This window comes from Felis catus, chromosome B1, assembly GCF_018350175.1.
Source record: "Felis catus isolate Fca126 chromosome B1, F.catus_Fca126_mat1.0, whole genome shotgun sequence".
NCBI lineage: Eukaryota > Metazoa > Chordata > Mammalia > Carnivora > Felidae > Felis > Felis catus.
In genome coordinates this window covers 75001783-75029342 of record NC_058371.1, presented here as the reverse complement: position 1 = coordinate 75029342, position 27560 = coordinate 75001783, and the positions used below count along the sequence as shown (strand labels likewise).

At 35.4% G+C, this 27560-nt stretch overlaps 1 protein-coding gene across 4 annotated transcripts in view; it reads right to left on the bottom strand.

Moving 5' to 3' along the window:
• FBXW7 (F-box and WD repeat domain containing 7) overlaps positions 1-27560 on the bottom strand; it is a 228094-nt gene that overhangs the window by 69872 nt on the left and 130662 nt on the right. For 2 of the 4 annotated variants that reach the window (XM_045055772.1, XM_019828857.3), the window contains 2 exons: positions 25117-25166; positions 23860-24441 (listed from right to left, as the gene is read on the bottom strand). In XM_045055772.1, coding sequence (XP_044911707.1) covers positions 23860-24372 — 513 coding nt within the window. In that variant the 5' untranslated portion in view covers positions 24373-24441; positions 25117-25166. Of the gene's footprint in view, positions 1-12347; positions 12414-23859; positions 24442-25116; positions 25167-27560 lie in introns of those variants that run through there. The other 2 variants (XM_045055773.1, XM_003984939.6) reach the window with 2 other exon arrangements.

Genomic DNA, 27560 nt, shown 5'->3' with positions numbered 1-27560 from the left:
AACAAAAATCCAACTATAGGATTAAATTTTTTAAGTATTTCAGAAATGCCCAGTATGAAGTCCTTAATGACTTTAACATATAACTTGCCTCATGATTAAGTTTAACTCTTACAGTCTGTGCTGAGTTAACCCCAGCTGTTAAAGTGGTCTTACACAGCTGCTCACCAAGAATTCAGTTGATGATTATTATAGTTATACCTTTAAGTCAACTATGACAAAAATGACTCAGTAATTACAGGTATTTCAGTCATGCAAAAGCCTCATGAGATGACAAAGTGATTTAAAGAAACTTAATTTTCCACAATCCTCAAAATAAAATTAGGTGTAAGAAAGAAGACAAAAACTAATACTGGCTTTTGAAGACACGTCATTTAAGTTACTTTTATGAACAAGTTTAAGCATTAAAGGTTCATTAACCCTTCAGTTAAACTAAATATTACTTATCAATTATTTATTTCTCCTACAAAAATTCTGAAGAGTGGGGCACCTGGGTGGTTCAGTCGGTTAAGCATCCAACTTTGGCTCAGGCCTTGATCTGGCAGTTCCTCAGTTCGAGCCCTGCTTCGGGGCTCTGTGCTGACAGCTCAGAGCCTGGAGCCTGATTCAGATTCTGTGTCTCCCTCTATCTCTCTGCCTGCCTCTCTCTCTCTGTCTCCCTCTCTCTCTCTCAAAAAAACAAAAACAAAAAAAAAAAAAACATTAAAAAAAAATTCTGAAGAGTGCTGTGGGTCAGGGAGTCATAAATAAGGGCATAATATTAATAAATCTTTTAATAATGATGATGATAATAATAATGTCATGCAGGTGGTTTTTCAGTACAGCTTTAAAAATATTAAGCTCCAATGTAGTTAAGTTCACCAAATTGATGGTTTAACACATTATAGAAACTTATCCTATGAAAAATAAAGAGCTGAATCTATGGAAATGTAAGATACTTGACCGTGTTGACAATTTAAAAAGTAAAATCAGAGGGGGAAGACAACTATGTTTATTATACTGTTAAGTTTGGCACAATTATAAATAAAAAACAATTACTTTGAGATGAACATAGTTCCACAATTTCACTTATATAATTCTCAGTAATATGCTATGAAAGCATGTGAGATTTATCAATATTCAGTGAATACTGACAAAGTACTCATTTATCAATATTCACTTTAACATCAAGTTTAAGTATAGAATTATTCATTAAGCATAGAATATACTTTAAGTATAGAATTAAGCTACAGAAAAGACATATATAGGGTCTCATTCCTGCATGGGCTGACAGCTGATACCACTGGCCTTTTACATTGTCAAAATTACACACTAACATTAATTTTATAGCTGAAGTTTAAAATAAACTGTAGTCTAAGTTTTCATTCTTCCCAGGACATAAAACACTAACTGGTTATTAAGAAAGATTAAAAGTAAAATTCCATCCCTGTAATTCTTGGTTATGCATAAAACAAAGATCACAGGATGGAAGCAGGAAGCCCAGGGATGCTAGGAGACTATCAGAGACCAATAGGAGATATAAAGGAAGTTTACGGCTACAGGGCTTAGAAAATATGATGCATTTTTTTCAGACTGATACAGTGATGTGGGAGAAGAATTAAACACTGACAGAGTTCCTAGATCATGTTATATTTCACTTAAATATTAGAAAAGACTGGGAAGTATCATTATCCTACATCTTATAGACAAGGAAATTGAAGCTCCAAAGGGCTTAAAAAATTGTTCGAGGCAACAGAGCTGCGGGGCAGTGGAGTTGAGATTTTTACCCTAGCATGTCTAATTCCTAAACTCATGTTCTGTATTAAAAACATATTCTATTCTGGGGTGCCTGGGTGGCTCAATTGGTTAAGCATCTGACTTTGGCTCAGGTCATGATCTCGAGGTTGGTGGGTGTGAACCCTATGTTGGGCTCTGTGCTGACAGCTCAGAGCCTGGAATCTGCTTTGGATTCTGTCTCTCTGCCCCTCCCCCACCCGCACTCTGTCTTTGTCAAAAATAAATACTAAAAAAAAAATTCTTTTTAAAGCATATTCTATTCTATAGAATGTTAAGCCTAACTTACTTGTGTACTTTATAATTGGGCTGTTTGGAGTTTTACTTTTTATGATACAGGAAACCTTGGTTTGTGAGCATAATTAATTCTGGAAACATGTTTGTAATCCAAAGCACTCATATATCAAAGTGAATTTCAAGAACCATTGGCTCAGTTGTGATCATGTGATGCTTGGTGTCACATACTACTCGTATTGCAAGACATCACTCATTTATCAAGTTAAAATTTATTAGAAAGGTTTGTTCATCTTGTGGAACACTCACAGAACAAGTTACTTGCAATCCAAGGTTTTACTGTATATGTTTCAGGTATGTAAGTTTGCCAGATAACGGAGCTCTAGATAACTGAAATAAAGTATTGTGTAAGACACATATATTATATATGGAATCTGCTTTAATGAGCCTGAATTTTATGAAGTCCAACTGAAAAGAAAAAAAGAAACAGTTATAAAAGCAAAGATATTATGATCCCCCTATAGCAGACTGTATTTTTCAAAGATGGTCATTGCAATATCCCCCATCTTACATGCTCTTCTTACAATGTACTCTGACACGCATTCCACTGACAAGTGAAGTTTATTTCAAACAAAAGAGAATGTGTAAGTTACATTATGTGACTTTCTAGTATAAGTCTTAAGAGATTCAGCTTCCACCTTACTTACTGAAATACTCACATGGTAGCCCTGTTTTAAGTAGCCTAATTGCCCTGAGGCCACCATGCTGTGAAGAAACTTAAAACAGCCCAGGTAAAAAGACCACACATGTAGAAGTCCTGAGACTATATGAAGACAAAAGGATTCCTTTTTATTTTTTAATTTTTAAATGTCTATTTATTTATTGGAGAGAGAGACAGAGAGAGAGAGACAGAGAAACAGAGCACGAGCAGGGGAGGGGCAGAGAAAGAGGGAGACACAGAATCCAAAGCAGGCTCCAGGCTCTGAGCTGTCAGCATAGAGCCTGACTCGAACTCACGAGCCATGAGATCATGACCTGAGCCAAAGTTGGATGCTTAACTGGCTGAGCCACCCAAGTGTCCCAAGAAAAAGATTCTTGGCCAGCCCCCAGCTGTTCTAAACTCTTATTTCCCCTGTAGATACCATCTGAATGAAACCCTGAATTAGCAATGCCCAAGTGAGCCCCTCCCAAATTCATAACCTAAAAGAACAATGAAAAATAGTAAATGAGTTGTTGTTTGTTATAATCTATAAAGCTTTGTAATGACTGGTTAAGTGACAACAGATAACTGAAACATCTTACAATAATACAAGGAGCACCAAGAACACCGGTTTACTGTTGTAATATGATAAATATTATCTTAGTAGAGTGTTAACTTCAAAACTAAATGAGAATGGAAAGGATAACAGGGGATCCAGGATGAAATTTTGGGTATTTGGAGGGTGGCAAAAGTTTTGGTGACAAATTCTCACCTTGATGATACCCAATTCGAAATGAGGTGTTAAGCAAGTCTCTGGCTATTTTAATAATAAACTTGACAAACTGTTACACATTGCCCTGGTATGAATGTATATCCAAAAGAATTTGATATGTGACAAATAAAGGAAAACTCAACTTATTTTTGCATTTCCTAAAATCATGCTTGTCTCTATTCACAAACCAAACTCAAATGACTAGAGGAGCAGGCAGCAAAATGAAGGAAACAGGTCACGTTTAAGACCTGGAAAGCCCATTTAAAATTGCAAATGATTGTTGTTACGCATACACATGAGCTTAGTAAAGCCAGATACTACACATTTGCAAAATAAAAAAATCAGTATTTTTATGTGAACTCTCCAGATTTTCAATTATTGGCAACAAATTTGAGTGTGTTAAAAAAATACTATATAAGCAATTTGCAATCTCTGCTCTGTTCTGGAGTGAAAAAACACAAAAACTAAATATAAGATTATTGATAGCTAAATGATATACAAGAATTTTCTTAAAATTTTAATCTCTTCTATATCAGTTAACAGAGTGAATGAGTATTACAAAATAAACCTGAAAACTGAAACTGAAAGTGATAAACATTATGGATGCACTTCAGCATATTTAAAGTTTTCACTCATTAGACCTTAAGACAGATGGCAGCATATTGGCAAAGTACAAACAATTCATTCTTGAAAACGAAATTTATAATGTAGACATATAAAACCAACATCTGGAACTAAGCAAATGAATAACTTATTTTACAAATTCACAAGTACTTTCTTCATACTTCATTCCTTATTTGCATCTGATCTCAATAACCACAAATTTCCACTTAAGACCAACCAAAAACAGAAAATTAAAGCATTTTCACTTTGAAAGTAAAGCTGCTTCTAAAAGCAATTGTGATTTCTAAAGCAGAGAAGCTACCTTCAATAACAGCATCGGTAAAGACCAAATGAACAGCAGGACATGGTACATTTGAACAAAGTAAATCCTTTGCTTAAAAAAACCAAACAACCAAACAATAATAATCTTATACACTATTTTTAGCCCTGGTGATCTATAAAAACAATCATCATTCTTCTATTTACTTTTTATATAATTGGAAGTTAAAGTTTACATGCAAGATGCTACCAAGGATTCTTACTACTAGGAGGAATCAAGTTAGCATTCTGTATCAGATGCAGCTAGTAGCTATACCAACATTTTACAAAATGTGCTCTCTAGAATGCATCCGAAATAGAAATAATTTCAACCTGACTGAAAACTATTCTTCCATTCATAATGACTGCTATCATTTGTTTATAATCATCTCTTAACTGCGAGAAATTTAGGTATTTCTGTAGTATTAAGCAGTAATTAATTATAGGATTTCTATAGAAGTACCAAAGAGAATCTTCTTTTGCATTTATTCTAGTTCCAGCTATTCAGTTCAAGAACACCCACATATCATTATAGAATAGAACTAGCATTTCCACCTCTTCTGAACATTTTCACATGAGGACTCAAAGCCCCAATACCACCAAAATTTACTTTCAGGTTCTCTTTCAAATTCCTTCTAGGGTTAACATTAACAACCAATTAGAAGGAGAAAAAAAAATCTGTTAGAGAGCAAAAGTGCTTCATGGTTAGCAGGGGCAAAATTTATAAATATCAAACAGCTGGACTCAATGCTAAAAGTCACAATAATTTAGGCAAAAATCAGTGGAATAGTTTCAATGTATCTAAGAGATAAGTATCTTTGGAAATAAAAATATTCTGCATAGCATGTTACCTAGCCTGGAGTAAGTAGTTAGTTAAGTCAGTTTTAGTATGATCGTATAACCTGACAATAATAAATCTTATGAAATACAATACCTAATACTCATTAAGGACTTACTATCTACCAGCCACTTTTCTAAGTACTTTATGTATACTGTCTCATTGAATCCTCTCAACACTGTATTACTGATGATGCTACTATCATCCTTAAGATAACTCTACAAGAGAAATTAACAGTTTGCCCAAGGTCAAATTGCCACGAAGTTACAGAGCTAATAATTGAAAACTTCACAGTGTGACTACAGAGATCATAGTCTCTGCTTACTGCTATTCATAAGCATTTGCATTTGTTATAGATATGTTATTGAGGGCACAGTCTATTGAATCACTCATGAAGCCCCATGTGAGAAATTCCTTTTATATATTAGGAAAAGGGGTTACGTGTGTGTGTGTGTGTGTGTGTGTGTGTGTGTGTGTGTGAGAGAGAGAGAGAGAGAGAGAGAGAGAGAGAGAGAGAGAGAGAGAGAGACTGACTTGTTTTCTCTTTCTTAGAGAGGACCAGCATATCCTCCTCTTCATTTTAATCACAAGGAAACAGAGAGACAAGGTTATCGGCCAGTATTTTGCCAACTTTAATCTGTATTAGAATCATGTGGGAGTTTATTTAAAATGCACATCCCAACCCAAGCCATTTGGTTAAGTAGTTCTGAAATGTAACCCAGCAACTTGCATCATTAGTAAGCTCTCCAGATGTTTCTGACACATCTAGTCTAGGGTCACACCTTGAAGAATACTGGTACAGGCCCTTATGAGTGGCCAACCTTACTCCATTTCATCATAATTCTTTCCTCATCTTTTCTCCTGGCTTGGTCTTCATAATCTACTCCAGTATTTTCCCTGGTACTAATTTTCATGTACATTTGATCATTTTATTCTATGTGTTTCTCCTGCACATAGGCCATCTCAAACTACCTGTGGAAATTAGGATACACATTTCTTTGAAATGAGGCCAATTTATTTGGCAGTTTAACACCTAAAACTAGTACATTAAATTCATAAAGAAAAAAGTCCTCAAGTCACTGATTAAGGCACTTAATGGGCTATGTAAATGCTGTACTTTTACTCCAAACAACCTCATGCTCTTAATGGATCTACACTGATGCAAATTATTTTAATTATGCAATGAGTGATGAACAGCACACTCTTTTCCCTCGTATCATGTCTAGTGAAAAATTGGTGGTCCATAGAATTTCTTAGGTCCAGCCTAAGAAATGCTTTTGAAAAACTTGGACCTGGTGAAAAACACCAACTTATAAAAAACTTAACAATTCCAGAATTCCAGTGACTTTTCAAAAATTGAAAAATAAGGCAATATTAGGATTGCAATTTTCACACTAACCCCTTTCAGAAATGCTCTGGCTCTCTGGGTCTTATGTTTAGTCAATTAAATTAACTTAAATTACTTTTCTGACCCTGATGATCTCTTGAGTTTGTGTCTCCTATAAACTGTGATATGGGGAAGTGAGCTTAAGAAAGTTCTCTGGTTGAAAATCATTTCAGTATGATCGAGGAATCACTGATGGAAACTACTTACAATACAGGTGAATGAGATTCTAGAAATGTTTCTACTACTCATACTAACCTGATTTTCCCAAACCTTCTGCCTTTTGAAGGAATCAAAGTGATCTTTTACCTTTGTAAAACACCACATACATTCAATTCTGCACTTGCCCCTCTTGCATTAACCTTTTAGAAATGAAATGCCCTTACAGTGGATGCAGGTATTTAGCATAGTAATGTTAAATGCCATACATTCCTCCCTCCCATTCCCACAAAAGTTAATATAAAATTGTGGCACATCTTAAAAGAAAAATAGCAGTTCTTTCGGTGCAGTCATATTGCTAACCTGAACTCAATTTTAACTAATAGGGCAATGTTTTCTCCACATACATGCTGAAAAGATAATAAATACTTTAATGTCTTTATCAATAGTATCTAATATCTCTCCTCAAGGAAGAAGCCATTCAAGTGTCTCTCACCATAACCAGATACTGATCTCTTCTATTTACTTGTTTTATACTCTGGACCACAGAACATTCACCAAGTAGATTATACTATGAACAGCTAATTTCATCACCTATACAAAAAGATCAGAATTCAAGCTCAGTGTTTAACCACTTAAGCTCATGTCTGTCAAAAAGACAGCAATAAACGTTTTGAGAAAACTAGACTGACAAAAAACACCGCAAACACAAAGAAAATATAACTTTATCAGTTAAAGAATACATTTACAAAGCAATGATTTTAAATTGAATAGAAGGTCATCAGTATTCAACAGGACTATCTCCTCAGGAAAAGTCAGAACTAAAGACTACAATTTATCACTTCATTATAGTACTAATTTGAGGTAACGATTTAAGATATTAAAATTAACATATCTAAGGGAGAGAAACTCAAAAGATAAGGTTAAGTCTTTAAATGTATTATTGCCCCTTCTGTCACATGAATCCTCTTACACGCTCCCCTCTACGTGTAAACAATGTGTTTCATTGAGTTCTACCAAATCTTTCTTTACAAAAAGTAAAAATAGTAGCTAAAGAGAAAATGTCCTTATTTTTTCCTCTGAAAACATAATATAAAAATTAAAATGACAACTGATAAGCACAATAAATAATAACTTGTCATTATTTCTTTAAAGTATATTTAGGGGGAGAAATAAAAATTTAACCAAGGCTCTACTTGAGATGTTGAACTTCTTTATAAGGTATCAAAGATCAATATGTCAATTATACTTCAATTAAAAAAAAAAGAGAGACGAAAAAGATCAGTTGTAGTCTACAGGTTAAATGTAACTCAAAGCCAGTTTCTGGAGCCTGTACAACGTTTAGGGGTTTTTTTAACTGAATATTCACACTTTTTTGGAAAGATGCACACGCACAGTAGCACGCACGTGGGTCCTGACACATACACACACCCAGCAGTTCCTAAGAGCCTGAGTAATCTTACTGGCTCAATCATGACTTTCTCCACACTCATTCATCAGATATATTTGGACCTTGTGGATTACAGTTTTCATTTTCTCACCCCAAGCAACCAAAAGAAAATGAGGAAGAACAATCATCTGTTCAAATATTCTTTTTTAGTTCAGGATGCTGAGGTGATTACACCATGCAAAATTACCTTCAATGCTCACACAAGAGGAAATTTGGAGTAGATAGCTTGGAGGGATCATTCTTTCCTCACATGTATGTTGAGGAAGCCCAGAGCAGTTAACAATGACAAGACTTTTGGGTTTTATTGCATTTATGTGCAGCTACTTGAGAAATTTCTTAAAAACATTTTTATATTCTCAAAGCAAAGTTTATGCACATATGTACACTTATCCCAACGTTTACTTTCTTCACTTTTTGTTGTTATTGCTGTTTAAAAACAGCCAGATAAAGATATACAGTGCCTGGTTACAAATAAAAAAGGACAATTCTAGGTATCTCACATATCAATGCACATAACCACTCCACTCTAAATATTATTTTCAAATTCTGAGCAAGAAACAGTGTACTAGGACACAAAGTAGAAGAGAGACAAGAAATTACTACATATATTTAAATACGTTAAAAGCAGCTCAATCAATAACAATAAGGTACTCTATGGCCCTCTAGTGTTCAATGAAGAAACAGATGAATTCTTAATTCTTATATGATATTTCATAGTAAACTTTCTCTGATTTACTAAATATGCTTAAACATACTCATGTATGACTTCCACAAAAACCTAAGTTGTACCTCTTGTGGCTTTACTTGCCTGTGCCTTCTTTGAAACTACTACCCACATTTAGAGTGTTCACTAAAAGAATTCTGAAATGCTTTTAAACATTTTCCCATTAAAAAATCCCAATGCTAAATAGAAAGAAAGAAAGAAACAAACAAACAAACAAACAGCATTTCTCAGTTAAAACTAAACAGCACTGAATTTAAGGCCATTTTCAAAGAAGAAACAAAAATAATAGTATCATGACTACAAATTAGGTATTTAAAACACAGCTAATTTATATTCTCTAACCATACTTTTTCTCTGTGTTCTACTTCTATAATTCATCCAACCTGGCTTTTCTCTTTATCATAATTTATAGATAAGAGATTCAATATAGCAAACAAAGCAAGGAAATACATGAAAACTGTTCCCCAGAAGAGAAGTCAAAGAAGGATTGAGATTCTAGGATAAGAGTCAAACTAAAAAGACTTATAAGCAGAAAAGAATCTTGTTAATAAGATTCTTAAGATTGTAATCACTGATAAAAGGCTTAGTAATCAATAACTACTGTCTAAATTAAAGTTGGTGAAACACTAATTTCAAAATGGACCCAAGTTTATTATAGATTTGTAAATATTTTTAAAATTTATGTTGCCTTATTTTTTTAAATATTGTTTTTACATACTGAAGTTTTGGGGAGGAAAAGATGGGGAGGGGTGACTGGTATATGAACAAAATCTAAATTAAACTCTCTGCTATCTCATTCACTTCATGTAACATTAAGCAAATAATATTTACAAGTTAAAACTTTAGAAACTATAGGAAGATATTGTGAAGTTCCTATACTTGGCACCAAGATCAGTCCTCTAAATGTCAAGGGAAGGTAAGTTGCCTATGCCATGGAAACTCTGTAAACAATCTTTTAAAGTACCCATTAGCTATTGGCAAACCATTAAGAAACAAATTGTAAACAAAGAAAATTTAAATAAATTTGCCCAATATAAACCCACACAGACATCTGGAATATATTCAAAGAGTCACCTAGAAAGGCTCTATACTTATTTCTAAAACTTCTGCCATTATTCAAAGTTATGATTCCTTATTTTCATTTCTTTATAGCCTCCCACAACACTAATTCCTACCTAGCCTTTGAGGTCTCAACCTAGCTTTCATTTCCTCACCGAAAATATCACTGATTTAATTATTTGGATGTGGATACATATGCATTGAGAACTACAGAACTGGGAGGAACATAGAAAATGCTAGAAGACAGAATCTTGATAAAATAATCTTGGTGATGAAATAATCCTTCATTAAGAAGGAGTGAAATGGAAACTGAGTGAGAATGGAGGCACAATGGAAAATTACAAATTAGAAAATCTAAAAGGGACAAATTTAAAGTTTTATCTTCAGGTTCAAAAACCTGTAAATGTTTATATTAAGTGGAACAGGATTAAATTGGACAGTGTTTGTCAAAATACATAAAGATTTTGTTTTCTGAAAGTTCAAGTTTTTTAAGCATTTTCTGTATGCAGAGTACAAGGTCCTTTAAGACACAGAGAATCTCAGAGAATCAGGTCTGTCAACAATCTAAATACACATAAATTTTAGGAAAAAAGTGACTATAATTACCACAATATAAGTTAAAAACAAAGAGCTAATGGAGATCCAGAAGTTTGCTCAGATTTCTATGAAATATTCCTAAAGAAGGTGCGCTCTGAGTGAATCTTGATGAGGACAGAAGACATTTAAGATGATGAAGGAAAAGCTTAAGCAAAGATATCAAAGTAACCCAAATTCCTCTATGCTCAGAAATACCAAATAAACCTCCATTTCTCAGGTAGAGAGTAGGGTAGAAAGAAGATGAAGGAAATAAGGTTTTTGAATTTTGTATATATTATACATATAATAATTACCTTTAAAAGAATAAAAGAGGGGCGCCTGGGTGGCGCAGTCGGTTAAGCGTCCGACTTCAGCCAGGTCACGATCTCGCGGTCCGTGAGTTCGAGCCCCGCATCAGGCTCTGGGCTGATGGCTCGGAGCCTGGAGCCTGTTTCCGACTCTGTGTCTCCCTCTCTCTGCCCCTTCCCCGTTCATGCTCTGTCTCTCTCTGTCCCAAAAATAAATAAAAAACGTTGAAAAAAAAATTTAAAAGAATAAAAGATACAAAGGTTCTTACCAAACTAGGAATTGAGGAAAAATTCACCAACCTGATAAACATCTGAAAAACCTGACAACTAATACCACACTTAATGGTAAGAAACTTTCCCACTAAGATCAGGAATGAGGCAAGGATTTTCTTTCTCACTACTACTTCTCTGTCTCTTTTTTTTAAATCAATTTTTTTAAGTTTATTAATTTATTTTGAGAGAAAGAGAGTGAGAGAGAGCATGTGCGTGCGAGCAGGGAAGGGGCAGAGAGAGAGGGAGAGAGAGAATCCCAAGCAGGCTCCCTGCTGTCAGTGCAGAGCCTGAAGTGGGACTCAAACCCATGAACTGTGAGATCATGACCTGAGCTAAAACCAAGAGTCAGATGCTTAACTGACTGAGCCTCCCAGGCACCCCACTCTCTACTACTTTTCAACATCATACTAGAAGTCCTAGTTAATGCAGTTAAGACAAGAAAAGGAAATAAAGGATTTGCAGATTAGGAAGGATGAATAAAATTGCCTTTATTCATAAATGAGAGTATCACCTATGTCAAAAATCAGAAAGAATCAAGAAAGAAACTCTTGGAACTAATAAGCAATTACAGCAAGAATGCAGGATACAAAGTAAATACACAGAAGTCCATCATTTTCCTGTAACAGCAATGAACAGGCAAATCTGAAATTAAAAACACATTACCTTTTACATTAGCACCCCCCAAAATAAATACTTAAGTATATCTAATAAAATATGTATAAGATCTGATGAGGGAAACTACAAAATTCTAATAAAAGATATTAAAAAAGAGTTAACTACGTAAAGAGACAGTCCATGTTCTTGGATAGGAAGACTAAATATTGTCAAGTTGCCAGTTCCTCCCAACTTGATCTACAGATTCAATGCAATCCCAATCAAAATCCCAGCAAGTTATTTTATTGCTATTAACAAGCAGATTCGAAAGTTTATGTGGAGAGGCAAAAGACCCAGAAGGGCTGAGAAGAACAAAGAAGATTGATACTACCCAACTTCAAGACTTACTATAAAACTACAATAATCAAGACAGTGTTGTACTGGTAAGAGGACAAATCAAAAAGGAAAATGTCATTTCCTTTCCAAACTTGCTTTCTTGATAATGCACAAGTAGTGTTCCACTGTAAGCAGATCTTGAAACTTGCAATAATGAGCTTATCTGCACTTACGTTCACCTCTTATCATGTTGGAAGGAATCCCTCACTGATCACAAGGGCAAAGATGCATATCTTGACTGGAAAAAAAGAAACCCTAAAAGTAAATGAATAAGAAAAAAATAAACGAAGAGCAACACTGGATATATCCCTGCCTTGTTTGTGGTCATGTCACCTAACGTAGAAATAAAGAGGACAATAAAAATGATCACCTCCTATGTCTGTACGGCTTTTTCAAATTTGCAAAGCAGGGGCACCTGGGTGACTCAGTCGGTGAAGCATCCCAATCATGACTTCGGCTCAGGTCATGACCTCATGGTTTGTGAGTTTAAGCCCCACATCAGGCTCCACACTGTTCCTTCTCTCTGTCTCTGTCTCTCTCTCTCTGCCCTTACCCTGCTGGCGCACTCTCTCTCAAAATAAATAAATAAACTTTAAAAATGTTAAAATAAATAAATAAATAAAATTTGCAAAGCATTCCACATTTATCGTCTCATTTAAACTCCATACAACACTTTTGCAGTAAGGACAGCTACCCTATTCCTGTTTAATGGTGAAGAAACTGAGGCTCAAGGAGGTTGGTGGATGAGCCCGAGGACTATGCCTAGTAAATGAGAGAGAGCAGACAGACAGCTCTTCTTACCTCCTATTCTTTCCAGCACAGAAGTCTGCCTAACATTACCTGCCCAAACTATACACTCGAGGGTTGGGATTCAACAGAGAGGAAGCTATCCAGTGATGACTCCCACGGGTTACCCAGAAAAAATCTTGTGGATACAAGAAACAAACAAACAAAAAGGAACAAAAGAGCCCAGAAACAGACTTACATAAATATATTCAACTAATCTTTGACAAAGAAGCAAAGATAATACAATGGGGCGAAGACTGTTCAACAACTGGTGCCATAACAACTGGCCATGCACGTGCACATATTAACTGAAAATGGATCATAGACCTAAATACACAACACATACTAGAAAACTCCTAAATGATAACATAGAAGAAAATGTACATGGCCCTGGGGGGGTATGATGATGACTTTTAGATACAACACCAAATGCACAGTCTATGAAAGAAATCATTGATTACCTGGACTTCCTTAAAATTAAAAACTTCTGCTCTGTGAAAGACAATGACTAGAGAATGAGAACACAAGCCACTGACTGGGAGAAAAATTTGCAAGAGACAATATGATAGAGGCCTGCTGAACAAAATATATGAAGAACTCTTAAAACTCAACAATAAGAAAATGAACAACTCAATTAAAAAATGGGCAAAAAAAGATCTAAAAAGACACCTCAAAGAAGATGGCAAATAAACATATGAAAAGATGTTGAACATCATGTCTTTATAAAATTTCAAATTAAAACTACAATGAGATATCACAACACACCTATTAGAATGGCCACAATCCAAAAGACTGACAACAAAAGCTGGCAATAGCAACTCTCATTCATTGCTGGTGGAAGAGCAAAATGGTACAGCCACTCTGAAAGACAGTTTGGCAGTTTCTCACAAAATTAAACATACTCTTACCATATGATCTATCAACCATGCTTGTTGGTATTTATCCAAAGGAGTTGAAAACTTATGTCTACATAAAAACCTGCACATAAATGTTGCTAAAAGCAGGAATACAAAACGGCATATACACTGATCACTGTTTATGCAAAATACGTATCCATGTAGTCAAGGACTTTTAAGTAATATGTAACTTTATTCACTATTTACTGACAAGTTATTAGGTAGTGGGACATCTTATACCTGACAAACATTATTAGGCAAGATAAATAAGAAGTCAAAGGGCTTGAATAACAGGGAGGCAGCAAAACAATTTTAATACAATGTGATATGAGTCATACTAAATATACCATGGGAGCAGAGATTAAGTTGGGGTAACTTTTGGTGGCATGAAAACAAATGTTAGGGTGGTAGCTTTATGGGTTAGTCAACAGTCCACCTCCTCCTAAAATTACAGTTTCACTGAATTTTCAAATTTTAACAAATTGCAATCTGGACCCAGAATGATATCTGGGTTCAAATCCTAGCTCCACTACTACTAATCAGCTGACTGGCCAATGATGAATTACTTTACCTCTTCTTTCTCATCTCTGATATGGGGATAAAAATTAGACCTTACATAACAGGATGAGATTCTATAAGGAAAGAATGTACCACAATGTCCTAACACAGAGTAAGTGGTGCTCAATAAATGGTTTATTATCACTATTAATATCATTATCAATGCTATTTCATTATATTGATGAGGTTCGGAACAGGAACAGTAATAGTCAGGCTCTACTACATGTCAGCAGCACCACGTTGACTATGGGACATAACATTTCAAGAGTAACCTGTCCAGAGAAGAGCAACAAGGAGGGTGACCCTGGAAAACTCACTGAAGGGATTCAATCTGGAGAAAAGATTATGGATAAATATGAAAGCCAGTCTTCTAGAAGAAGGGCTGTCACTGCTCTAGATGGAAGAACAAGGACCAAAGAAGAGTAACAGATGTCATCATGTAGAACTGTCTAAAAATATATTACTTCACACTGTAGTTTTTCTTTGTGATGACTTCATTTTGAAGCCCAAGTCTATTGCTAAAGCCAAAGGCACAAGTTTGGACTTGGCGACCTCAAAGGTCCCCTCTCATTCAGACATTATCTCAGGAGGCTTAAAATTAGGAGGAAAAACCTAAGCAGTTTAAATACATTACTTAGTTTGAAGAAACGGGGTTGGGAATAGCGGAGGGGAGGGAAAGCACTGGTGACTTCCCGGTAGAGCACTTTATAAATGTTTTAAGACTCTGAAATTGCCTATAGAAAGATTTTTAAGTGATATTCACGTTTCATGGACAGCCAAAACTGCTGTCAAGGCTATTCTAAGTAACTCTCTAAAGAAACTACGTATTAAATAAATGTCCTGGGGCACCTGGGTGGCTCAGTCAGTTGAGCGTCTGACTGCAGCTCAGGTCATAATCTCACAGTCCGGGAGTTCGAGCCCCACACAGACTGGCTGCTGTCAGGGCAGAACCCGCTTCAGATCCTGTGTCCCCCTCTCTGTCTCTACCCCTCCCTCACTCATGCTCTCTCTCAAAAATAAGCATTTTTAATAAATAAACAAATAAATAAATGTCTTGAAAATTTAAAAAAGGTACTATTATACTGTTACTCTTGTAATAATGTGGTTAGTTGACCTTAGAAAATTGCCAGGGTGGAACCTGAGTTCCAGAGATACGAAGAATTGGTTACACAAAGAACTCTTAGAGTTCATTGCTTTCCAGTATATTCAGTTGTATTTTTATGAAGAGATCATTATATAATGCCCTTCTGTATGAGGGGTCCTTTCTGTTCAATCTTCTATTGGAGCATTATTATGGAGGTTATTCAAAGGACTAAGTAAAATACGAACTAGTTTCCAGGAGATACAGTTTATTTCTTAATAAATCATAGTAATATATGCTTGTTGTAGCAAGCTTGGGAAATTCTGAAAAGTATATAATATATAATAGAAATAACCATATTCAGAGGGAATTCCTAACATGTGGTTTCTTCCTGATCTTTTCCCATGCATATACAGGTTTAACGTATGTTTCTTTCATAAGTAGGATCATACTGTATACACAGTTTTGAGTTCTATATTTTCAGCAAACATTGTATTTTTAAGTATTTTCCTGTTGTTAAATTTTCTTCAAAGAGATGATTGCTAACGGTTATAGAAGTTGCCTTCAATTAATTTCTGCATCTTAGCAATATGGTTCTTAAATTGGAATTTTAACTTCTCAGGAGAGTCTTACCCTAGAATGGCTAATTGTATTGTAACATTCTTCAACGTAACTATCTTTATATTGCATATTTGAGTTTTAATCTAAATTTAAATGCCATGCTTATTTATAATTTATAGTCTAGCCTGGGTACATCTTAAGAGGTGAAATGAGAATTGTTCACATTACAATTTGCGAATTGTAACTCTCAACCTAAATTAGCATTGGAGACAAATACATCAAATTTCTACTGTTCAAAAAAAAAAAAAAAAAAAAAAGGTAGGAAATGTCAACTCAAGACAAAACTGACCCAAAAGTCATATGGCAATACCAAATGAACTGTGTTATGTAAAGAATCAAAAAGTAGTTCAATGACTTTTCTAATTCTAAGGAGATATAAAAATAGAGATGGAATCAGACCTGGGTTTGAAGGATCTGGCCAGCTAGAGAGAAACAGGGATCATTAAAAGCAAGTGGATCCATGGAAATGAAATCAGGTAGAAAGACACTACAGTATGATTGTGAAAGACTTCAAATGTCCAATTATGGATTTGACTTCATTAGTGGGAAATCAGTCACCAGATATTTATATTGAGGTTACTAATCCATACAGAGATAAAAATCCATTTTTTAAAAAATTCATCCAATCATTCATACTGCTAACTCATTGTCAAGCACATCACATTGTAGGCTAAGCAAAGAAACAGAAACATAAGCAAAGACGCTGCTAACATTTTTAAACACGGACTGTCCAATTCGGATCTTACAGCACCTGGGGGTAAGTAAAAGGAAGACCAAGTATTCAAGTCTGTTAAACTCTTCAGTGGGCCTATAGGTTTAGAAGATAAGAAAAAGTCAAACCATTTTTCCACCAAAGGACCAGAAGAAAATCAGGATACTAACAGAGACCAGAAAATCTGAGGAGGAAAATTAAAAATTGGTATGAAGAAATAGTAATTTTAGCATTCAGTGGATCACTCAGATGACAATGCCCAAGAGACAACTGGAAATGCAGGACTGAGGCTTGGGTGAATGAGGAGCACTCAAGACATAATTTTGGAGTTATCCAGCAAAGTGAAAACAGAACCCATGATGATATACACTCCTTTATCCTCTTCATACCATCTTCCCCATCACCAACAAAAATGTTGGTTTTTTGTCTCTGGTCTCTCTCAAAAAATAAATAAACCTTAAAAATAAACAAACATGTTTTAAAAGAATGAAGTTTAGAGAAACCTGACAAATTCTAATTAAAGGAAATTGCATATACCTATCAACTGGGAAGATCTGTGAATAGCATTCCCTTGGAAATTTATGTCACATTTTTATTTTTATTTTTATCAGAGATGGGCTCAGCTTATTACAGTTTGTTCCCAATCCACAACTATACTCTTTCAAGTATTTATCTATTTATTTATATTTTTTTCCACTAGAGGGTGATATGATGACTGAACTCTAAAGGTCATTAAAAAAAAACCACAAGACTTGTTTCCTTTGTGGGGAGTGAAGTGTATTTGTGAGATTAAGGGTGAGGGATAGGAGACAGATAAACAGAAATAAGGTCACAAGCCTTCATTTGTCAACTGACACCTCAGTGTCCCAGGCACTACAGTACTTACTTGCTTTATATATATATATATATATATATATATATTTTTTTTTTACTTAATCCTTATAAAAACCCTGAGAAGTAGGTATTATAGTCTTATTTTACAGATAAAGAAACAGTCCATGAGATCATTGTCATATAATAGGTGGCACAATCAGAATTCAAGTTCAAATCTGAAAAGTTATTTTCACTCTACCACTTTAAGGGAAAACCCATCTTCTCCAGGGTGTCCCCTTCCCTCCACTTCCACTATCCTCTCCACATGTTTATTTTTTAAAGTTTTTATTTAAATTCCAGTTAGTTAACACACAGTGTAGTATTTTCAGGTGTACAATTTAATGATTCAACACTTCAATACAATACCCAGTGCTCATCACAAGTGCACTCCTTAATCCCCATCACCTATTTTCCCCATCCCCCCACCCACCTCCCCTCTGGTAACCACCAGTTTTTTCTCTGTCGTTAAGAGTCTGTTTCTTGGTTTGCCTCTCTTTTTTGCCTTTGCTTGTTTGTTTTATTTCTTAAATTCCACATATGAGTGAATTCACGTGGGTTTTTTTTCTCAAGTTTTTTAAAAAAATTTTTAACGTTTATTTGAGAGAGACAGGAGACAGGGAGAATGCATGCACAAGTGAGGAAGGAGCAGAGAGAGAGGGAGAGACAGAATCCCAAGAAGGCTCTGTCAGCGCACAGCCCGATGCAGGGCCCGAACCCACAAACCATGACATCATGACCTGAGCTGAAATCAAGAGCTGGACACTTAGCCGACTCAGCCACCCAGGAGCCCCAAATCCATGTGTTTAAAATTGGGTTAAACTGGGCAAAGTGAATATTTCTATGGTATCCTCCTTCCCAAAGGTGGGAAGCAAGGCTCTATTCACTGGGCTATGTTTACTAGTGGATGTTATTCAAGATGACTGCCTTACATAGCTCTTGTTGCTCTCTGGATGTATTTACACCTAACACAATTTGCATTTAGGTTCTTTGTCTTAACAAGAACAAGACAAGGAAGGCTAGGGACTTCCTGAAGCAGACATCACTCTCTAGAACTCTACATTCAACAGAACAGAATTTACAGCCTGTTAGATTTCAGATGTTAGTCACATTGTCCTACAAAGTTTCTCAGGAGCTCTTGTTCAAAAGAGTGGTTGGAGAATGGAAGACTAGAAACAAAACTGTCATTCTGATCCCCTAATCTGGTCCCCTAGTGATCATTGTGCCCAATTTCTCTACTGTTTAGAATCTAGAAACAAGAAAAAGCCTCAGACTTTTGTCAATTTTAATAGACATTTATTTCTTATTTGAGGCAAAAAGGATAAAAAAGCTGTTTAGTTGCTAGGAGAAATCTAACAGTCAGGATGGGAAAAAATAGACTAATTCGAGGTTAAGGAACAAAATTACGTGACAACAGATGGAAGACAACAAGACAGGCATGGAAGAAGCAGAAACTGGTGCTCAAGCATGGTTTTGTTCATGAAAACATCAGGAGAATACAAGACTTGGTCTAATGGTAACCTCATTTGCTTTTCATTTTTGTGGAAAATGAGTTGCTACTCTGCATTAAACATGTCAAAAGAGTTTTATGTATGGGCTGGGCATCTCCTTAGAAAACAAATCCGCCCCCCCCCACACACACAAGCAGGGGAGGGGCAAAAGAAGGAAAAAGAGAATCTGAAGTAGGCTCCACGCCCAGCACAAGCTCAATGAGGCCTCAATCTCACAACCATAAGATAATGACCTGAGTGAAAACCAAGTGTCAGACACTTAACGGATTGAGCCACCCTGGCACGCCAAGATTTTTTTTTTTTTTTTTAATATAAGGCTGTACAGAGGGAGTTAAAACTGAAAAGATGAGCATTCCTATCTGAGGAAGCAAGTTGACTTTAGAATTTATAGGCAGACTAGTCAAATTTACAGAAATAGACAGCACAGAACTCTTGGTTAAAAACAGGTTTGGTGTACTCTGGAAAAGTGATACCTGTTTTCCAATCTCAAATTTCACTGTCATTTCTTCTTGTTACAATTTTAGCCTTGAACCTTTATATCTTCAATAATTTTTGTTAAATACCACATAGAAAACCACTTAACTGAGCCCTAATGATTTCAAATGCAACACTGTATTAGAAAGTTATCACACTCCAGAGTCTAGAACCTGAATAGACTTGTAGTTCTGCTGAAAATCTTGTGTAGCAATATTTTCCAAATTCTACCATAAGGGGCAGCATAGCACATGGAAAGAAAGGTGTGGGGTTTTTTTTTTTGTTTGTTTGTTTGTTTTGTTTTGTTTTGTTAAATTAGGCAGATCTGGATTAAAATCTCTGGTCACTTACAGTGTCATTTTTGGTCTCTCTGTAACTTCTACTTACTTATCTATCACAGGAACTTGCAAACAGTATACGGGCTTAATAAATACCAATTCTTGACTGCCCTTACACTTGACCTTTAACATTAAGATGGTCTGAAATTTCTAATGTACATTATTAGGTAGGTTCCCATATGAACAAATCTTTGGTGACTAGGGGGAAAAAAAGACTGTCCTAAGAGTTTTGATAGTTTCAGTATGTTTTCAAAGAAAAGACCAAGGCAAGGAAAGACCAAAAGTGGATTTTCTCAATAATATATTTGCATATACAGCATGTTCAGGAATGATTGAATAAGTAAGTATAGCTGGGTCCAGGGTATATTTAAGAAACTGCACCCCCCCCCCCAAAAAAAAAACAAACACGTGAAAGATATGTTGGATAAAACTGTAAAGTAAAAGGCTGATCCCATATTAACATTAAAAGGGGGGGGGGGGTTAAAAATGATTCTTATACCACTACTCTTCTTAAAAGTCACAGTTAAAGAAGACTTAAAAGAAACTGTGGCCAAGGGTAAAGTCTGTTGAAGTGTTTTATGTTTAGAATGATCAAAATTTAAAGCTGCTCCAAAATAAAAATACGGTAAAACCTTGGTTTGGGAGCATAATTCATTCCGGAAACATGCTTGTAATCAAAGCACTAGAAAGTATATCAAAGCGAGTTGTGATCATGTGACGTTTGGCATCACATGGTACTCGTATTGCAAGACATTGCTCGTTTATCAAGTTAAAATGTATTAGAAATGTTTGCTGGTCTTGTGGAACATTCACAAAACAAGTTACTCGCAATCTACAGTTCTATATTTGAAATAATGAGAGCCTTTCCTTATTTACTATATTAAGATTTATTATATACATGAGTGACCGACATTTTCTTCTTAAGCAATGAAGTAACAGGTGAAATCTGTAAAGTATTGGTGAGAAAATAAAGCACTCTGGGAATGATCCTAAAGAAGAGTTTCAAGAATAGAAAAAAGGAAAATGGGCCAAATGAAGCTCAAAATACCTCATTGTAGAAGGGCATTGCTGCCTTGGCAGTCAAATAGTTTATATTCTTCTTGCCATATTTGTGAAGGAAAATGACCTCAAAATAAACAACATATCAAAAGTATGTACACAGCATACCTATACAGACACACACACACACACACACACACACACACACACACACACACACACACTCATGCACATATACACATCTATCCCTGCAGTTGCTAGTACTCAGTCCACTCCTGTGGCCTTGTGTGGACTGCACAATATCTTGCATTTCATGACCTGAGAGACACTAGGAAAAAACTGCCTTAAAATTGTTACTTTGTTTTTAAGGAGGTAACAATATAACTACATAAAATACACCTAAAAGTTCTGTTTACAGTTTCATCTTGAAGGGAAAAAAAAGATAAAGCATCTGTCAAACCTGTGTACTGGTAGTTTTCCTACAGAACAATCTAATGACTTCTCCTTTTGGAAAACTATATGTTTTGTCTAGCTGGCTTTCTTGTCTTTAAAATATAGCAGAACTCACTGATAGCTTTGCATTGTTCAACAATGCTTAGTTTCAATTAAACTTCTTTCTTAAACAAGATAATGCAGTCAAATATTAAGCCCCGTCCTTCCACTTGAATCCTCAAGAAAAAGAGAGGTAGAAACCCCCTCTTTTAATGTAGTAACCTTGAGGGGGAGAGATCAAGAGATCTGGGGGACAGAAGCTGGGTGGACTGCATTGTAAAAGGTCTTAGCCTTACCAACAAAGCAGGCTGTAGCTATTAGGGGTAGAGATTCAAAGCACTTCAACACCTTGAGACAGAGATGGCAGAATGGATATAAATCACTACTGAAGTCAGCCCCTTCTCAAACCAACTAAATAAAATTTAAACTTGCAGACAGGCTAGGTAAATTAGGGATAAACATGTTTTAGAAGGAGTTTAAAGTTTCACAACCTTAAGCAAAAATGATACAGCAATTCAAGTATTAAACCTAGTTCCTGAGACATTTTATTCCAGGTCAAGTTACATTAAGGGAGACGATGTTACATCTGTTTGTATATTTTTTATGGGCTAAATCACTGATTCACTATAAAATTTAAAAATAAGCAAATAAGAACAAGAGGATAGACTACTATGGACATTATTCATTTTAATGTCTGTAAGGTAAGTAAGCTATCATTTGAATGAAAATATTCCATACCAAAGAACTGTTTAACTTATAAGTCTACTCTACATGGACAGTCATGATTTTTATCTAATTTTCAAATGATAAATAAAGAACAAACAGCATGCAAACATAAAGATTTATGAGCGTAGAAGCCGGGGGGGGGGGGGGGAGGTAAAAGTTGTGTTACATAACTCATTCATTCTGAATATAATTCTTTTCACTTTCTCTCCTCTTTAAATTTAGACCATAGATAGCAACACTGCCTAAAATATTGATTAAATTCTAAGTCCAGCAAAAAGTACCTGACGTCTTATTGAATTTCCTGTAATTTCAACAGCACCAAAATACAGAGAAAATAAAATTCAATGAGGAGAAGTCAGCACTTACTTGACTTAGGAGCTAGTCAACAAGACCATGTAAAGAAAACTCCTATTTACAACTTTGATTATCATTTTCTAGGGTTAGTGTGTATGTGTGTTCATATTCCTTACAACTCAAAAATGTTTCGATTATAGAATATTTTAAACATACTTTGAAAACCACACAGAAGAATACTCATGAGCCACCCCCACCCTAATCTCTGTAACCTGGCCTCAACAATCAGCAACTCATGACCAATCTATACTGTCTCCTTTTCTCCCCTTCAGTATTATTTTGAGGTAAAGCCCAGGCACTATATCATTTCATTTTGACTATATTCGATTGGGAGGGAAGGGGAGAGACTACAACAGAAAGACTGGGGAGTGACAGAAATAATGCTGCTTCTTTTCTTCTACAATCCCCACCCTTTGTCATAACCACAATTTTAAGGAGTAGCCAGGAGTGTTTTGAGGAAAGAAGCCCACATGCCATCCCAAACAAGCACCGGCATTTCCAAATTTACTGCAACTGCCCAATCACTTCCTCCTTCCATCTCAGTCGACTTCAATGTTTCAGGACCTCCCTGCCTATCTAGTAGCAAAGATGACAGACAGTATGACTGACTGGTATACTTCAGTCCTTAATTTCTGGCATAGCCACAAAGGACTGCATCCAATGGAAATGTTGTTCTAGCACTAGATTAATCAACAAGTCCCAGAGTTGATAAGATTTCTCTGGTTTAGACAGAAGTCTGCCTACCTTTTGAAACAAGACTATGGCTAACTCCATGGGCTACTACTAGCTGAATGAGATAAGAAGGCACATACAACAGAGCTGTCTTCTAGGAATGGGAAGGAAAACAAAAACTGCAGATAAGGGAGGTGGTGGCAGAAACTTGGAGTGACACCTGTGAATACACAGCCCACCCCAGCAGCTGCATTTTGTAGATAAGAAAAGTTTCTTTACGATTTGATTTACACAAATTGTGTTTCACTGCAACACTCTCCGCTGCACACAAACTAACACCCGTCCTAGGGATAAAATTTATGGTAAAATTTGATATTAATGATTTTTCATAGTAATAGGATCAATTACCCTTCCCTCCGTTTGTAATAAGATTGTGCCATTATCAGTACTTCTGTTTCTAATACTTTCTGTAAAACAAAAATTAGTTCATTTTATTACTACACATCTGATGATGAATTTTGTGGTAATAACAAAGAGTGTGAGGACAGTTTCATTACAATGAATGTGGATAGGTAAAGGTCTCAGGGGAACAGTGAACTAAATATACTCACTTTTGTTGTCTTTGTATAGAACGGGGAGGAGAGTTGGTGAATAGGCAGGTCCACGATACTAGTGGAGTTTGTGACACTGTTACTATGTGTATGTTCATCTTCCCTGCTACTGTCATCAGACTGATCAAAATCATCACTCTCCTGGTCCATTTCCTCTTCCTCTTCATCCTCCTCATCTTGCTCACCAGCATGTTCTCCGTCTTCTTCTTGTTCTTCCTGATTTCCTGAGGAGTCCTCATCTACCGAAATGAATCGATTGTTGTTTTCTTCCAACCGTCCTTGCTGGGAGTCGTTCTGGTCTCCAAGCCTAGGTTCTGCTCGGATGACTTCACCATTCCTTGCGGTGTGCTCCTCCTCTTGTTGTCGGAGCTGCTGCTGCTGCTGCTGGTGCTGTTCCTCCTCTACCACGCGGTTCATCTGCTCCTCATCTGCCTGGCTTGAGGAAGGGTTACCTCTCAGAGAACCTCCAGTTCGTCGTCTTTTGCTGCCCACAGAGAGCAGTTCCTGATTCATTTCCAAAAGCCAGCTTGCTACTTCTTGGACCTTGGCTAGACTATCAGAAGATGCAAAGGATTTCACATTCTGTAGGGAAAAATGGGGGTGGGGGGGAGAAAAAGGTTTGTTCAATCTATATTATCTTCCACTTTTATGTCCTAGGTCTATATTCCAAATTTCATTAAAGATTATAAAGTATCTGATGCCATGGAGACATTAAGATGTTCTTTAGAAATCAATAAAGTTTAAAATGTAGAAATTACGACACTTTACAAAGACAGACACAAAAATCACACAGTAAACAGCTTTATTTTAATCTTTTAAACAATTTTAGAATGAAGCCTGATAATTTAGTTGCTTTGACCAACAAAACATAATTTAACCAATAAAATCATTTTCAATTTTAAATCAGTTCATAAATGATATCTTTTGTAAAGCTTCCAGAAGATGTTATGAAGTACATCATAAAAAAACAACAACAACAAAAAAAAACAAAAAACAAAAAAAAAAAACATTCAATGCTCAGTTAAGTTCAGGAAATGCTGAGGTAAACCAAGATAAAAAGGCCTTCTTACCTTAGGAATTTCCCAAACTTCTCTGATCATAGAACCTTGCCTTAAGACATAGTTTTCCGACAGGCACCAAGTATAATTCATTATGATTTTCATCGTTCACAATGAATATAAATTGAATGGACAGTAAATAAACAAAAAGTTTTACTTTTATTTTTTAAAAAAGGAAAAAAAGTTCGTAAGTTCATACCCTCTGACCCAGTAACTCCACTTCTGGCAATCTATCCTAAGGAAGTAATCCTAAAACAGAAAAAAAAATTATGCAAAGGATGCTCACTGCAGCTTTATCCACAAAAGCAAAAAATAAAAATAAATGTAAATAAAAATAATCAAAACCAAAACGTTCAAGAAAAGGAATCCATGAGATGGGATACATATAGTGCAATTCCTAAACACGATGTTCATTTTTAAAAATTTGAGGGCATGGATGTTTATATTATGCTAAGGGAAATTACATGATCACAACATGATTTTTAAACTGCATAAATACAAGATTTCAAAATACAAACTGCTTTTGGGCGGTGGCATTGTAAGCACCTAAAACTTATTTTTTAACTGCATTTTCAAATGCTATATATCAGACACATTTGCTTTTATAAAAGTTTTATAGACTGACACTAAAATTTGATCTGATATAAAATCTTTTCATAATGGTCATTCCTAAATTTCACCCTTTGCAGATACCTATATGGACGTGTTTGAGGTCATATAAAATAATGCCAATTCACTGCCCAAGTTCATATAAAACTCCTTTTAAAAATATCTTTATAGGTTTATGAGATAAAACAAATACAACATACATCTTCTATCATGTCCTAAGAATAACTACATTATATCACAATGGTCTTTATTAAAACAGCCTTATCTACTTTTCGAACCCTTGCCACTAGATGGTAAATCTCCCAAAGTGCCTCAGTTCTCACTGCAAGTTTTGAAATGGGTTTGAAAGTCTGAAAGATAGCTTTAAAATAGCAATATTTCATTTTACTTTCTATAATCTACACTTGCTAAGAAATAAGCTGTAGTGTGGGGGGAAAATTCTTTAATTCTAATTACAACTAGAAGTGTAAGTATAGAAAGAGAAGAGTTCCAACGACTGAGCTATGAGACACCCCAACATTCAAAGAGAAGACTAACCAACAAAGGTAACTAACAAGGAGGACTGGGAATGGGTGGTATCTTCGAAACATTCAGGTAAAGAAAGTATACCCCAAAGGACAAAGTATAAAATGACAACTGTTGATGATAGATCAAGAAGGATGAACAGAAAGAATTGACCATTGGATTCAGTAACATGGAAGTCACTAGTAATAGGAGTTTTGTTAGTTGAACTCTGATTAAAGTAGATTTAAGAGAGTAGGAAAAGAGAACAGAGATGGTAGGTACAAACAAGTTAGGAGTTTGCTGCAAAAAAGAACAAACAAAAGGGAGTGGTAACTGGTAGGGAAAACAGAATTAAAAGAAAATTTTTTATTCTTCAAGACTGGAGACCTAGCAGTGTAGTGTATCTGTATATTAACAAGAGTGATCTGGTACAAAACAAAAAGTTTGAAACGTAATCAAGAAAGAGAAGAAATTGTGGTGTTCTTCCTAATTAATTAAAAGGGGATGATGAGAAAGAATTCAAAAATGGAGGACTAGTTTTAGTTAAAAAAAATGGAAACTTTATGGCAAAAGATAGAAAAGAAGTGTGGTATCACAGGTACTTTAAATTTATTTCTTTTTACCATATTTTTCAATGTGGAAACAGCTGGAAATAGGTGGGTTTTTACAGAGGTAGAAGTCTTTGGAAATTCTCTACTCATTCCTTCAACTGTTTTCCTTCTTCTTTCTAAAGTAGGAAGCAACGTCATCATTGTCATCATCATCAGAGTGATCTTGGGAGAAGAGTGTTAGAAATTTGAAGAAAGAAGTATGAAATAGTCCTTTAGGGAGAGAGAAGGAAACTTTCCTAGGTGCATGAGATTTCGATGATCAAATATAATCAATAAGCTATGATGTAATACATACTAAATATGGCTTTAAAAAGTCAAGTGGTTCTTATTTACAACTCAGACAAAAACAACAACAAAATTTCTATTTGAGGTGGAAAGTAGGTCTTAGGAAAAGCACATTAAATAATATATCTGTTGTTTTCTACAAAAAATTAAAATTAAAAAAACTACAGAAAATAAAGGTCATCAAAGTCTTATTGGCTAGTATATGTAGAAGACAAACTATGAAAACATTAGAGAAAGGCAGGTTAAAAAAAAAACACTGACCTACACAAATGAATATATATAGTATCCTAATGTATATAAGGTAAATCTACTATTCATAGGTTTCCTTCAAACAATCAAAATCTTGCTTTCATAATTGTATCTAAAGTCAGCTCTCCTAACATTAACAGAACATTTTTCACTTGGATGTTTATGCATAGAACAGCACGATAACAGGGTCAGTACCTTGGGATAATGCAAACCCCAACCAACTGCCCTTTGTGTGTCCAACCTAACAGGCAAATTTTTAAGAGACTGAAACAGGTTAAATGCCATATTGAAAGCAATTCATAAAGTGCAAAAGGTGAAAGAACAAAGGTCATAAAGCTAATCATAAAGAATATGTGAAAAGTAGGGAGGAGACTGTTGGTAAGCA